Source organism: Meles meles, chromosome 2 (genome assembly GCF_922984935.1).
Source record: "Meles meles chromosome 2, mMelMel3.1 paternal haplotype, whole genome shotgun sequence".
Lineage (NCBI taxonomy): Eukaryota > Metazoa > Chordata > Mammalia > Carnivora > Mustelidae > Meles > Meles meles.
In genome coordinates, this window is record NC_060067.1 from 169,564,386 (window position 1) to 169,580,651 (window position 16,266).

General features: G+C 37.5%; 1 protein-coding gene across 4 annotated transcripts in view; it reads right to left on the minus strand.

The window, feature by feature from the left end:
• PSD3 (pleckstrin and Sec7 domain containing 3) overlaps window positions 1–16,266 on the minus strand; it is a 614,599-nt gene that overhangs the window by 84,899 nt on the left and 513,434 nt on the right. For all 4 annotated transcript variants that reach the window (XM_045991818.1, XM_045991828.1, XM_045991839.1 and 1 more), the window contains one exon: window positions 8,292–8,362. In XM_045991818.1, coding sequence (XP_045847774.1) covers window positions 8,292–8,362 — 71 coding nt within the window. The remainder of the gene's footprint in view (window positions 1–8,291; window positions 8,363–16,266) is intronic.

Here is a 16,266-nt window from a genome sequence, read left to right on the forward strand (position 1 = left end):
ATAGATGCAAAAATCCTCAACAAAATACCAGCAAACCAAATCCAATACTACATCAAAACGAGTACACACTGTGACCACGTGAGATCTATTCCTAGGATGTAAAGATAATTCCATATATGAAAATCAATTAAAGTGATAATCATATTAACAGAACAAAGGTTATAAGCCAAATGATGCAGAAAAAGCATTTAATAAATATTCAAGACTTTTTTATGATAATATTAAACAAAGAATAAAAGGAAATTACCTTACTATAATAAAAGTCATATATGAAAAGCTCACAGCTTACATTATATTCAAAGGTGAAAAACTGAATGTTTTTCTTCTAAGAAAAGAAGAAGCTCATTTTCACCTCTTCTATTCAATATAGTACTGAAGTCCTACCCAGAATGGGTGAGAACAAGAACTAAAAGGCTTCCAAACTGGAAAGGAAAAAGCAACACTATCTGTTCACAGATTTCATGACCTTATAATTAGGAAACTCTAAAGATTCCACAAAACAAAACAAAACAAAACAAACACTTATTAGAACTAAGAAACCTATTTAGCAACATTGCAGGATACAAAATTGACATGTAAAAATCAGGTGCATTTCTATATACCAATAATGAACAATCCTGAAAGGAAATTAAGAAAACACTTCCACTTACAATAGCATCAATAAATAAATAAATAAATAAATAAAATACTTAGGAAGAATAAACTTAATGGAGGAGAAAACCTTATACACTGAAAAATACAAAACATTGCTAAAAGAAATTTAAGACACAAATAAATGGAAAGGCATCTCATGTTATGGATTTGAAGACAATACTGTTAAAATGTTCATATTCCTGAGGGGAGGAGTCAAGATGGCGGAGAAGTAGCAGGCTGAGATGACATCAGGTAGCAGGAGATCAGCTAGATAGCTTATCAAACCATTCCGAACACCTACAAATCCAAGAGGAGATCGAAGAGAAGAAGAGCAATAATTCTAGAAACAGAAAATGGATGACTTTCTGAAAGATAGGACCAGCAGAGAAGTGAATCCAAAGCGACGGGAAGATAGGCCGCGGGGGGAGGGGCCGGCTCCCAGCAAGCGGCGGAGCAACGGAGCACAAAATCAGGACTTTTAAAAGTCTGCTCCACCGAGGGACATCGCTCCAGAGGCTAAACCGGGGTGAAGCCCACGCACGGTCAGCGTGGCCCCGGGGTCACAGAAGGATCTGGGGTATCTGAGTGTCGCAGAACTCATAGATATTAGAGCGGGGAAGCCGGCTACAGAGACAGAGCCAAGGAGTGAGCTCTCAACTTGGGGTTACTCTGAACTGTAATCCGTGGCACAGGCCACTGCTATGTGAGTGGGGTCCCCAGAAGATCCGGGGACACCGCCCCCTGGAAGAGCTCAGGGATCTGTGGGGTTCAGAGACTCCAGGCAGAGCTGTGTGCCAGAGACAGAGACGCTAGGTCACAGGCTGGGTGAGCTCAGAGCGCAGCCGGAGGCCAGGGAGATAGGAGTGATTGAGCGCTTTTCTCCGAGGGCGCACTGAGGAGTGGGGCCCTGAGCTCTCTGCTCCTCTGGGCCAGAGATTGGGAGGCTGCCACTTTCATTCCCGTCCTCCAGAACTCTACGGAAAGCGTTCAGGGAACAATAGCTCCTGAAAGTGAACCCAAGCGATTACTTAGCCTGGCCCCTGGTAAGGACGGTGCACTTCTGCCTCGGGCAAAGACACTTGAGAATCACTACAACAGGCCCCTACCCCAGAAAATCAACAAGAAATCCAGCCAAGACCAAGTTCACTTACCAAGGAGTACAGCAGAATTCCAGAGGAGGAGAAAAGAAAGCATGGAATTCATGGCTTTCTACCCATGATTGTTTAGTCTTGCCAAGTTAATTTTTTTTTTAAATTTTATTCTTTTTCTTCTGTTAAATTTTTTTTTAACATTTACCCTTTCCTCTTTTAACAATTATTAACTACTTTATCTTAACAATGCCTTTCATAAAAAAAAAATCTTTTTTGAAACTTCATTGTTATGGTCATATTTTATCCTTCCTTGTATCTAACTTTATTTTTTGTATACACATAGGATTTTTTCTTCTAAAAAATTTGGGGTACAACTTCTAATAGATCAAAATACACCCTAAATCTAGCATGGGGCTTTTTCTAGTCTCCAGCCTGAGCAAATTCCCTCCACTTTCTTTTTCTTTATTCTCCCAACCAACTTACCTTATCAAATCCTTTTTTAGAAATTAAAAAAAAATTTTTTTCATCTTTATAGTCATATTCCATCCCTTCATTGTGTTTACCCTTATATATGTTTTTCATTCTTTAAAATTTTGGGAAGCAGTTTCTTCTAAGAGACCAAAATACTCCCAAAATTAAGTGGGTGACCCTGTTCTAGTCACCAGTCTAATATACATATTTTTTTCCTTTTTATATTTTTTCTTTATTTGTTTTCTTATTTTAGTTCTTTTTTTCCTGAACTTCCTTTTACCCCCTTTCTTCCCCTGATGATTTGGGGTCTCCTCTGATATGGTTAAAGCACATTTTCCTGGGGTCTTTGCCACCCTTTTAGTATTTTATTTGCCCCTCCATATATTCTTATCTGGATAAAATGACAAGGCAGAAAAACTCACCAAAAAGAAAAAAAAAAAAAAAAAGAACAAGGGGCAGTACCAAAGGCCAGGGACCTAATCAATATGGACATTGGTAATATGTCAGATCTAGAGTTCAGAATGACGATTCTCAAGGTGCTAGCCAGGCTCAAAAAAGGCATGGAAGATATTAGAGAAACCTTGTCTGGAGAAATAAATTCCCTTTCTGGAGAATTAAAAGAACTAAAATCTAACCAAGTTGAAATAATAAAAGCTATTAATGAAGTGCAATAAAAAATGGAGGCTCTTATTGCTAGGATAAATGAGGCAGAACAAAGAATTAGTGATATAGAAGATCAAATGACAGAGAATAAAGAAGCTGCGCAAAAGAGAGACAAACAACTACTGGTCCACGAGGGGAGAATTTGAGAGATAAGTGATACCATAAGATGAAATAACATTAGAATAATTGGGATTCCAGAAGAAGAAAAAACAGACACGGGAGCAGAAGGTACATTGGAGAGAATTATTGTAGAGAATTTCCCTAATATGTCAAAGGGAACAAGCATCAAAATCCAGGAGGTGCAGAGAACCCCCCTCAAAATCAACAAGAATAGGTCAAAACCCCATCATCTAATAGTAAAATTTACAAGTCTTAGCGACAAAGAGAAAATCCTGAAAGCAGCCTGGGACAAGAAGTCTGCAACGTACAATGGTAACAATATTAGATTGGCAGTGGACATATCCACAGAGAGGCAGGCCAGAAAGAACTGGCATGATATATTTGGGGCACTCAATGAGAAAAACATGCAGTCAAGAATACTATATCCAGCTAGGCTATCATTGAAAATAGGAGGAGAGATAAAAAGCTTCCAGGACAAACAAAAACTGAAAGAATTTGCAAACACCAAACCAGCTCTACAGGAAATATTGAAGGGGGTCCTCTAGACAAAGAGAGAGCCTAAAAGTTGTAGACCAGAAAGGAACAGAGACAATATACAGTAACAGTCACCTTACAGGCAATACAAGGGCACTAAATTCATATCTCTCAATAGTTACCCTGAATGTAAATGGGCTAAATGCCCCAATCAAAAGACACAGGGTATCAGAATGGATAAAAAACCAAAAGCCATCAATATGCTGCCTACAAGAAACTCATTTTAGACCCAAAGGCACCTCCAGATTTAAAGTGAGGGGGTGGAAAAAAATGTACCTTGCTAATGGACATCAAAAGAGAGCTGGGGTGGCAATCATTATATCAGATGAATTAGATTTTAAGCTAAAGACTATAATAAGAGATGATGAAGGACATTATAGTATACTCAAAGGGTCTGTCCAACAAGAAGATCTAAAAATTTTCAATAGCTATGCCCCTCTCATGGGAGCAGCCAACTATATAAACCAATTAATAACAAAATCAAAGAAATACATCGATAATAATACAATAATAATAGGGGACCTTAACACTCCCCTCACTGAAATGGACAGATCATCCAAGCAAAAGATCAACAAGGAAATAAAGGCCTTAAATGACACACTGGAAATTGAGGAAGACACAAAGAAATGGAAAAATGTTCCATACTCCTGGACTGGAAGAACAAATATTGTGAAAATGTCTATGCTATCTAAAGTAATCTACACATTTAATGCAATCCCTATCAAAGTACCATCCTTTTTTTCAAAGAAATGGAACAAATAATCCTAAAATTTGTATGGAACCAGAAAAGACCTCGAATAGCCAGAGGAATATTGAAAAAGAAAGCCAAAGCTGGTGACATCACAATTCCGGACTTCAAGCTGTATTACAAAGCTGTCATCATCAAGACAGCATGGTACTGGCACAAAAACAGAAACACAGATCAATGGAGAACGGAATAGAGAGGCCAGAAATAGACCCTCAACTCTATGGTCAACTAATCTTTGACAAAGCAGGAAAGAACGTCCAGTGGAAAAAGACAGGCTCTTCAATAAATGGTGTTGGGAAATTTGGACGGCCACATGCAGAAAAATGAAATTGGACCATTTCCTTACACCACACACAAAAATAGACTCAAAATGGATGAAGGACCTCAATGTGAGAAAGGAATCCATCAAAATCCTTGAGGAGAACACAGGCAGCAACCTCTTCGACCTTAGCCGCAGCAACTTCTTCTTAGGAACATCGCCAAAGGCAAGGGAAGCAAGGGCAAAAATGAACAATTGGGACTTCATCAAGATCAAAAGCTTTTGCACAGCAAAGGAAACAGTTAACAAAACCAAAAGACAACTGACAGAATGAGAGAAGATATTTGCAAATAACATATCAGATAAAGGGCTAGTATCCAAAATCTACAAAGGGCTTAGCAAACTCGACACCCAAAGAACAAATAATCCAATCAAGGGCAGAGGACATGAACAGACATTTCTGCAAAGAAGACATGCAGATGGCCAATAGACACAGGAAAAAGCGCTCCACATCACTCAGCATCAGGGAAATACAAATCAAAAAACACAATGAGATACCACCTCACACCAGTCAGAATGGCTAAAATTAACAAGTCAGGAAATGACAGATGCTGGCAAGGATGCAGAGAAAGGGGAACCCTCCTACACTGTTGTTGGGAACGCAAGCTGGTGCAACCACTCTGGAAAACAGCATGGAGATTCCTCAAAAAGTTGAAAATAGAGCTACCTTATGATCTAGCAATTGCACTACTGGGTGTTTACCCTAAAGATACAAATGTAGTGATCCGAAGGGGCACATGTACCGGAATATTTATAGCAGCAATGTCTACAATAGCCAAACTATGGAAAGAACCTAGATGTCCATCAACAGATGAATGGATAAAGAAGATGTGGTGTATATATACAATGGAATACTATGCAGCCATCAAAAGAAATGAAATCCTGCCATTTGCGATGACGTGGATGGAAATAGAGGGTACTAGGCTTATAAAAATAAGTCAATCAGAGAAAGACAACTATCATATGATCTCCCTGATATGGGGAAGTGGAGAGGCAACGTGGGGGGCTTGGGGGACAGGAAAAGAATAAATGAAAGAAGATGGGACTGGGAGGGAGACAAACCATAAGAGACGCTTAATGTCACAAAACAAACTGAGGGGGGCCCAGTGTAGGGGGTTAGGGAGAGCGTGGTGGGACTATGGACATCGGGGAGGGTATGTGCTATGGTGAGTGCTGTGAAGTATGCAAACCTGGCGATTTACAGATCTGTACCCCTGGGGCTAATAATACATTATATGTTTGTAAAAAATTAAAAATAAAAAAAATTTTTAAATGTTTATATTCCTCAAAGTGATCTACAGATTCAATGTACTTATCAAAATCCCAATGCCATTTTTTATAGAAATAGAAAACCTACCCTGAGATTCATACCTACCCTGAGATGGAACTAGAATGGATCCTGAATACTTAAAACAATCTTGAGAAAGAACAAATTTAGAGGCCTCACATTTCCTGATTTCAAAATATATTACAAAGCTACAGTAATTAAAACATTATAGTATTGGCATAAGGACAGACATACAGACAAACTTAACAGAGAAGAGAACCCAAAAATAATCCTATGTGTATACAGTAAACTGATTTCCAACAGAGTGCCAACAGTATACAAGGGGGAAAAGATAATTCCTTTAACAAACAGTACTAGGAAAATGGGTATCCACATATGAAAGAATGACATTTCATCCTTATACCCTAAACAAAAGTTAACTCGAAATAGATTAAAGGCTCAAATGTAGACTTGACACTATAAAACTAGAAGAAAACAGCTGAAAAGTTTGTTGGCATTGACACTGGCAATGATTTCTTGGATGTGATTCCAAAAGCATAGGCAATAGAAGCAAAAATAAACAAGTGCAACTACACAAAAATAAAAATCTTCTGTACAGCAAAGGAAACAAGGGACTGAAAAGGCTACCTATAGAATGGGAGAAAATATCTGAAAACCATATATACGATAAGGGGTTAACATCAAAATAAGTCAGAAAGTCCTATAACTCAATAGCAAAAAACAAAACAAAAGAAGAACAACAAATCATCTGAATAAATTATGGGTGAAGGACTTGGAGAAACATTTCTACAAAGACAACATTCATATGGCCAACTGGCATGTGAAAAGATGCTTGACATCACAAATCATCAGGAAAATGTAAATCAAAACTACAATGAGATATCGCCTCATACCTATTAGGATGGCCATTATTAAAAACAAAATGAAACAAAAAAACAGAGGATAAGAAGTGCTAACATGCATGTGGAGAAATTAGTACTCCTGTGCATTGTTGGTGGGAACTGAAAATAATTCAGCCACTATGGAAAACAGTATAGATGTTCCTTACGAAATAAACAGAACTACCATATGATCCAGTGATCTCACTTCTGTGTTACCTTTATCAGTGGTAATTGAATCAGGATATCAAAAAAAGATTTGCATTCCACGTTTACTTCAGCATTATTTACAATGACCAAGAGGTGGAAACAACAAAGATCTATGCATGAATGAATGAAGAAAGAAAATGAAGTAAAAAATAGACTATTATTTAGCCATTAAAAAAAGAAGGGAATTCTGTCATACACTACAACATGGATAAACCTTCATCATATTATGTTAAATGAAATCAGCCAGTTATTGAAGGCCAAATACTATGCGTTTCCACTTACATGAAATAGCCAAACTCAGAAACAGAAGGTAGAATACTGGCTGCCAGGGGTTGGGGAGGGGGTAGTGGGAGAATTGCTGTTTACTTGGTATTTGTCATGAAAGATGGAAAATTTCTAGAGATGTACTGTACAACACTGTGCTGATGGTTAATACTATCTACTATGCACTTAAAAATTGAGGGTTATGTGTTTTTGATCACCATTTAAAAAATGACTTTTCCTATCAGTCATCATTGAGGGCAGTGTTGTTATTGCCTTGCTATCTATTTGACTGAATTCCAAGCAGCCCTTTACAGTTAGAGCTGGAATCCTGTTTGGCCCTGGGAAGGGGTGGACCTCATTCCAGTCAACACACAAATTTCTCATGTCTACACACACAGAGCTAGGGATACAAACTTGATCCCAAACAGATTTTCAGATTCTGGGATTTAGAAGAAAGGATCCAGGCAGGAAATGGTCTGGTTAAAAACTTCCCCAGATAATTTGGATTATATTAAGTACCAATGCTTCAGGACTTGACTGAAGTGTGTTTCTAGATTTAGGCAAGATTTAAATGAAGGCAAATAATTAAATAAAGATATTCTATTACATAGTATTAGTGAAAGAGATAAATGAAGGATCTAACTAATCTATAGTATATAAATAACCAAGAAACAAGTGCTACCACAGAACCATACCTACACAGACCATTTGCAGTCTGACTTATCAATCTATATTCAAAATTTCTAACTGAACACAAATGGAACACAGCTCTGATCACACAAAGGCAAACACACACAGACACACACACATTTATATTTATATTAATATATACTATAACATATACATCATCAAATATTTTGTGTATAAAATACTTTATATAATTACATATATAATTTCTAAAATAATTTTTAACCAGAAACAACAACAAAAAAATGAGCAAAAAATTTAGACATCAATTAAGTAATTTTTTGGGTGTTCAACGTAGGTTCTTTGTACAAAGTAAATATTTTCTGGGTACCTTGTCAAATTATTTCATCAAGTTTTACGGGCTTCATTTTTAATTTATGTTTACCTTTTGCAAGTAAAGGACTGTTCCTTTTAGTACAGCATAAAAAGTTTTCCATCCTCGCTTTCCTCTTGGAGCTAGAAAGGGGAAAAAAAATGGAAAATTTTATTTGACAGAAAACAGCATTTTAGAAAGAATCAAAGTGATCAACATGGTGATTGTGTTTCAATGTTCCTGGTTTATTAACTTCCAAAATTAATAATAATGAGAACTAAAATTTTCTTGAGACTTTAACAAAAACAGGCAGTATTCCAAAAATGTCTTCCATGTACTATCTCACTTAATCCTCCCAATAATCCTGTGAGACAGGTACTATGACTCTTGTCTTTTTATAAAACTGAAGCACATGGTCACACAACTAGGAAAAGAAGAGAAGCAAGAATCTGAACCCAGGAAGCATGGCTCTATAGACATGACTTAAGGACTGGGAAAGCAGAGAGGCATTTGGAAGTATATATTAATCTAAGAGACAGCTTAAAAGGCTCATGTACCAGATCATCTATAGCTCTTCAAAGTTTCTAGAAATCATTAAAATCTCAGAATATAAAAAGAACTCCTCTTGGCATTTCCCCTCAATACCCACCAACTGGATTATAACTTTAGATATTATTATTCCTATGGCAACCTGTGGTAACTCAGTTGCAGATTTTGCCACACAGTAACAATATTTTTGTTAAAGTGTCACTTTTCAGGGGATTATGAATGAAGTGAGAGCAGGTACCCTTCATTTCTATAATTCACTGTACCTGGCACTGTGTAAGGCAGACATTAGGTACCCTCATAAAAATTCTCCAAATTAATTTTCTTTCAGAAGTCCTTATATTATTTTTGTTTATATTTTCTTGGGGTAAAAAGTAGAATTTCTCAACTGACTTATGTATACTTTTATAGACTACCCTAAAACAAAAGCACAGATTAGCAAAAACAGTTTACTATCTAATCTTGATCCTAATTAAAATAATGTAACTGGAAAATGTTATTACCTGAATGCCATTTTCTTTTTTTTCTTTAAAGATTTTATTTACTTATTTGACAGAGAGACAGCAAGAGGGAACAAAAGCAGGGGAGGTGGGAGAGGGAGAAGCAGGCTTCCCTGAGCAGGGAGCCTGATGCAGGCCTCGATCCCAGGACCCTGGGATCATGACCTGAGCTGAAGGCAGATGCTTAATGACTGAGCCACCCTGGCACCCCTGAATGCCATTTTTCTAAACATGTCTATCCAAATAGGTAGAGAGGACCAATTGTTCTTATCCCTCCATCAACCATTTGGCTGCCTTTATGCTGTCTTAACTTGGATACCTAATTAAATTAGGAAATGCATTTTCTTAAGAAAATCCTTTAAATCACCTTTGACTGAAAACTCAAGAATCCTTAGGGTTGGGAATTGTGTGAATATCCACCTACAGAACACAGGTGCCCCTGCCAACACCATACTGATATATCCACCTGGCAAAAAAGGACTCAAAACATCCGCTCTGCAGGTTTCCAGGGGAAATTAAAAAAAAAAAAATCATCCCATCTGTTTTCACTATGCAAGGTTTAAAAGTATGTACTCAAAAATAAATGATCAACAACAGTCCACCATCATCTCCTTTATAGAGAGCTACAGATCATTGTGTGTGTGTGTGTGTGTATAACATAAGTGTTGACTGTCCTGTTCAATAGGTGTCAAAATCGATATGGTTGATGTGAGAATGGTGCACACAGAAGTGACCACAGGCTGCACGAGCCATGGCAGAGCAGGACCAAAGGCAGCATGGTGTGCTGAAGGTACCTGACTAGAAACAGACCAGCTGGTTTCTAGTCTTGTTTTAAAACCATCTCACCAAAACCCCTGAGTAACTCCTGGCCAATCCACCAACTTTTCAAAACTTCAGGTGCTTCATTTAAAAATATGGGTAATTTACCTAAGTTAAGACAAATCACTAGCTAATGGTGGAAAGTAATTTAGAGAAATCCCTTTTCTTTCTTGTTTTTCTCCTATTTTTATTTATTTAGTTAGTTTTTGCTTTTTACCATCTTTAATCCCCATCACCTATTTTACCCATTGCCCCCACCCAAGTCATCTCTGGTAACCATCAGGTAGTTCCCTATATTTAAGAGTCTGTTTCTTCATTTCTTCCTTTTTCCTTTGTTCATTTGTTTCTTAAATTCCACATGTGAGTGAAATCATATGGTATTTCTCTTTCTCTGACTTATTTTGCTTAGCATCACATTCTCTGATCCATCCACATGTTCTTGCAAATGTCAAGGTTTCATTCTTTTTTCATGGATGAGTAATATTCCCTTGTGTACACACACACACACCCCTTTTTTTAAAATATTTTATTTATTTGACAGAGAGAAATCACAACTAGGCAGAGAGGCAGGCAGAGAGAAAGGAGGAAGCAGGCTCCCTGATGAGCAGAGAGCCCGATGCGGGGCTCGATCCCAGGACCCTGGGATCATGACCTGAGCCAAAGGCAGAGGCTTTAACCCACTGAGCCACCCAGGCGCCCCACACACCATTTCTTTATCCCTTCCTCTACTGAATGATACCTGGGCTGCTTCCATAATTTGTAATTGTAAATAATGCAGCAATAAACATGGGGATGCATATGTGCCTCTGACTTAGTGTTTTTGTATTTTTTGGGTAAATATCCAGCAGTGCAATTCAGGGTAGTTCTATTTTTAGTTTTTAAAGAAACCCCCATACTGTTTCACAGTGGCCGCACCAGTTTGCATTCTCACCAACAGTGCATGAGGGTCCCTTTCTCTCCACGTACTTGCCAACACTTGTTCTTGAATTTTTGACTTTAGCCATTCCAACAGGTGTGAGGTGATATCTCATGGTGGTTTTGATTTGTACTTCCCTGATGATGACTGATGTTGAGCATCTTTTCATGTGTCTCTTGACCATCTGGATGTCCTTGGGAGAAATGTCTGTTCATATCTTTTGCCCATTTTTTAGTTGGGCTATTTGTGTTTTGGGTGTTGAATAAGTTCTTTGCGTATTTTGGATACTAACCCTTTAACAGATAGGTCATTTGCAAGTTTCTTCTCCCATTCCATAGGCTGCCTTTTAGTTTTGTTGAGAGTTTTCTTCCTGTGCAGATACTTTTAATTTAGTAGTCCCAATTGTTCATTTTTCCTTTTATTTCCCTTGCCTCAGGAGAAATATCTAGAAAAATTTTATTATAGATGATGTCAAAGAAGTTACTGCCTGTGCCCTCTTCTAGGATTTTTATGGTTTCAGATCTCACATTTAGGTCTTCAAGCCATTTTGCCTTTATTTTTGTGTGTAGTGAAAAAAATGGTCCAGTTTCATTCTTTTGCATGTTGCTGTCCAGTTTTCCCAACACCATTTGAACAGACTTTTTACCATTGCACATTCTTTCCTCCTTTTTCAGAGATTAATTGATCGTGTAGTTGTGTGTTTATTTCTGTGTATTCTATTCATTTCTATTAATGTGTCTATTTTTGTGCCAGTACCATACTGTTTTCATTACCAGTTCTGCAACATAACTTGAAGTCTGGAATTGTGACTCCCCCACCTTTTCTTTTTAAGATTGCTTTGGCTATTCGGGGTCTTTTGTGGTTCCATACCAATTTTAGGATTGTCTGATCCAGTTCTGTGAAAAATGCTGTTGGTATTTTGATAGGGATTTGCATTAAATCTGTAGATTGCTTTGGGTAGTATAAGACATTTTAACAATATTTGTTCTTTCAATCCAAGAGCATGGAAGGTCTTTCCATTTCTTTGTGTGGTCTTTGATTTCTTTTACTTCTTTAGTTACATTTATTCCTAGGTGTTTTATTATTTTTGGTGCAGTTGTAAATGGGATTGTTAATTACTTTCTGCTGCTTTATCAACAGTGTATAGAAATGCAATAGATTTCTGTACATTGATTTTTGTATCCTGCAACTATACTGAATTTATCAGTTCTAGTAGCTTTTGGGTGGAGTCTTCAGGGTTTTCTATGCAGTATTATGTCATCTGCAAATACTGAAAGCCTTTTATTTCTTTTCATTGTCTGACTGCTGCGGCTAGGACTTTCAGCCTTTGTTGAATAAAATTGGTAAGAGTGGACATCCTTGTCTTGTTCCTCACATAGGGGAAATGTTCTGTTTTTTGCCATTGAGTATGATGTGGGATTTTCATATAAGGTCTTTGTATATTGAGGTATGTTCCCTCTAAACTTATCTTGTTGAGGGCCTTTTTAAAAAAAATCATGAATGGTTGTTATACTTTGTCAAATGCTTTTAATGCATCTATTTAAATGACGATATGAATTTTATCCTTTCTCTAATTGCTATGATATGTCTCATTGATTGATTTGCAAATATTGAACCATCCTTCCATCCTGGGAATAAATCCTACCTGATCTTGTTGAATGATTTTTTTAATGTATTGTTGGACTGGTTTACTACTATTCTCTTGAGGATTTCTGCATCTATGTTCATCAGAGATACTGGCCAGTAGTTTTGATTTTGTTTTGTTTTGTTTTTGTGGTGTCTTCATCTGGTTTTCTTATGCTAGTGCTGGTCTCAAAGAATGAGTCTGGAAGCTTTCCTTCTTCATCTATTTTTTGGGGAACAGTTTGAAAAAAAAAAAACAGTGTTAACTCTTCTTCACATATCATCATAAATACTCTTTAATCCCCTTGCCCTGTTTCCCCTATTGAACCACCCCAACCCCTGTCTAGTAATCATCAGGTTTGTTCTCTATAGTTAAGAATATTGTTCCTTGGTTTGTCTCTTTTTTCCTTTAATAATTGTTTTGTTCCTTGGTTTGTCTTTTTCCCTTTAATAACTGTTTTGTTTCTTAAGTGGCAAGTGTGAGTGAAATCATGTGGTATTTGTCTTTCTCTGACTGGTTTATTTTGCTTAGCATTATACATGCTACCTCCACACATGTTGTTGTCATATTGCAGGATTTAATTCTTTTTATGGCTGAGTAATACTTCATTGCATACATATACCACATCTTCTCTATCAACTAATCTGCTGATGAACACTTGGGCTGCTTCTGTAGTTCGGCTATTGTAAATAATGCTGCAGTCAACATAGGGGGCATGTATCTCATTGAATTAGTGTTGTTATATGTTTTGGGTAAATACCCAGTACTGTGTTCATTAGATTATAGGGTAGTTCTATCTTTAATTTTTAGAGAAAGCTCCATACTATTTTTCACAATGGGTGCACCTGTCTGCATTCTGGCTAACAGTGCAGGAAGGTTCCTTTTTCTCCACATCTCTGCCAACACCTATTGTTTCTTATGTTGTTGATTTTAGCCATTTTGACAGGTGTGAGGTGATATCATATAATTTTACATCCTATGGCCTATTCATTAGAGTGTTTAGTATATTTATATTGAAAATAATTACTGATAGATGAGTTATTGCCATTTTGTTACTTTGTGGTTATTCTTGTAGTTTTTCTCCTATCCTTTCTTCTCTTGCTCTTTCATGGTTTGCTGGCTTTCTTTAGTGAATTACTTGGATCTCTTTCTTGTTATTTTTTGCTTATATATTACTGGTTTTTGATTTGTGGCTACCATTGGTTTATATGTAATATCTTCTGCATATAGCAGTCCATGCTATGCTATTGGTTGCTTAAGTTGGAACCCATTCTTTACTCCTCTCATCCTCATGTTTTAGGTACATGGTATCGTATTTTACATCCTTTTATTTTGTGACTCCCTTGGCTGGTTTTTACAGATATACTTACTTATACTGCTTTTCTGTTTCCTACTTCTCCTACTCTTACTATGGCTTTTCCTTTCCTTTCCACTCAAAGGATCCCTTTTAATATTTCTTATAGGGTTGGTTTAGTTGTCATGAACTACTTTATTTTTTCATTTTTCTGAGAAAATTTATCTGTCATTCTGTTCTTTTAAAAAAAATTTAAATTCAATTAATTAACATATAATGTATTATAAATTTCAGACACAGAGTTTAGTGATTCATCAGTCTCATATAATACCCAGGGCTCACTACATCTTGCGCCCTCTTAAGGTCCATCCCCCATTTACCACATCCCCTCATCTCCCTCCCCTCCAGCAACCCTGTTTATTTCCTATAGTTAAGAGTCTCTTATAGTTTGTTTCCCTCTCTGATTTCGTCTTCCCTCCCTTCCACTATGATCCTGTTTTGTTTCTGAAATTCCACATGAGATAATATAACTGTCTTTCTGTGATTGCCTTCTTTTGCTTAGCACAGTCCTCTTTAGTTCCATCCATGTCATTGTAAATGGCAAGATTTCATTTTGATGAAATCATTGATGGCTGAGTAGTATTCCATTGTATATATACATATACACCACATCTTCTTTATCCATTCATCTGTGACTCTGTTCTGAATGATAGTCTTGCTGGATAGAGTATTCTTGTCCGAAGATTTTTCCCTTACAGCACTTTGAATATATCACGCCACTGTCTTCTGGCCTGTAAAGTTTCTGCTGAAAAACCACTGATTGCTTATCAGGTTTCCCTTATAAGAAATGTCTTCTTAGGGTGCCTGGGTGGCTCAGTGGGTTAAAGCCTCTGCCTTCGGCCCAGGTCATGATCCCAGAGTCCTGGGATCAAGCCCTGCATCGGGCTCTCTTCAGTGGGGGGCCTGCTTCCTCCTCTCTCTCTGCCTGCCTCTCTGCCTACTTGAGATCTCTGTCTGTGAAATAAATAAATAAAATCTTAAAAAAAAAAAAAAAAAAAGAAATGTCTTCTTTTCTCTTGGGGCTTTAAAAAGTTTTTTTTTTTTCTCTACCACTATTTGCCATTTTAATTACTATGTGTCTTGGTGTGGACCTCCTTGCATTGATTTTGTTGGGGTAATCTCTGTGCCTCCTGGATATGGATCTCTTCTTCAGATTAGATTAGGGGAGTTTTCAGCTACCTCTTCAAATAAATTTTCTGCCCCCTTCTCTTTCTCTTCTTTCTCCATGATCCCTAGAATGTAAATGGTATTATGCTTGATGTAACTGCTGAGTTCCCTACATCTAGTCTCATTTTTCATAATTTTCCCCCTCTCTTTGTTCAGCTTGATTATTCCCATTTCTCTGTCTTCCAGGTTATTAATTTGTTCCTCTGAGTCCTCTAACTTGCTATTTATTCTATGAAGTGTACTTTTCATTTATTGTCTTGCTGCTTCTTTTTTTAATCTTTGTTCAGGGAATCACTGATGTCCTTTTCTTTTTTCAAGTCTAGTGAGTATATTTATAATCATTACTTGAAGTTCTCTATCGGGCATATCACTTATCTCCATTTTGCTTAGGTCTCTTGCTGTGGTTTTGTCCTGTTGTTTCATTTGGGACATACTCCTCTTTCTCTTCATTTTTGTCTAACTATCATTTCCGTGTTCAGGAAAGTTAGCTTCATTTCCTGCTCTTTAAGGTAACGGCCTTATGAAGAAGAGGTCTTATAATGTCCTACAGTGCAGTGACCCTCCTCTACAGGACTTGATGCCTTAAGGAGCACCTCCTATGTGTGTTGTGTGTGCCCTGCTGTTGTGTCCTGGCTGCTTTATCCTTCAGTGTAGTTGTGTGCAGAGGTTTCTTTGACTTTTGTGGGCAGTGTTTGGTCCTCAGCCAAGTGGTGCACGTTTTAAGAGGTGTGCCAGGGGTCTGCTTGCAAAAGGAGACCTGCCACTATCATCAGAACTGAGGGTACAGATCAGGAGATGTGGTGTTGGCTTGATTTGCACCATTCTTCTGGGAGAGAGGTACTGTAGCACAGGACTGAGGCAAGCATGACTGGTAAGTGCAGATTCACCATAGTGTAGGGAGATGGGGCTTGGTGGAAGCAAGTTAGGTGTCAAAAGATGGGAGAGTGGTTATAAATTCTCAGTGTGGGCGAGGAAGGTTATTTTGATTCTTCCTGGATGTATCTTGATATCTTTGTTATAGGACTCAACGTTCCTAAGATAAAGGGGGATTAAAACTGGTTTACCTATAGGGGTAGGAAAGGTTGGGGAAAGGGGATTACCTTGAAGTTTAACTCTATATG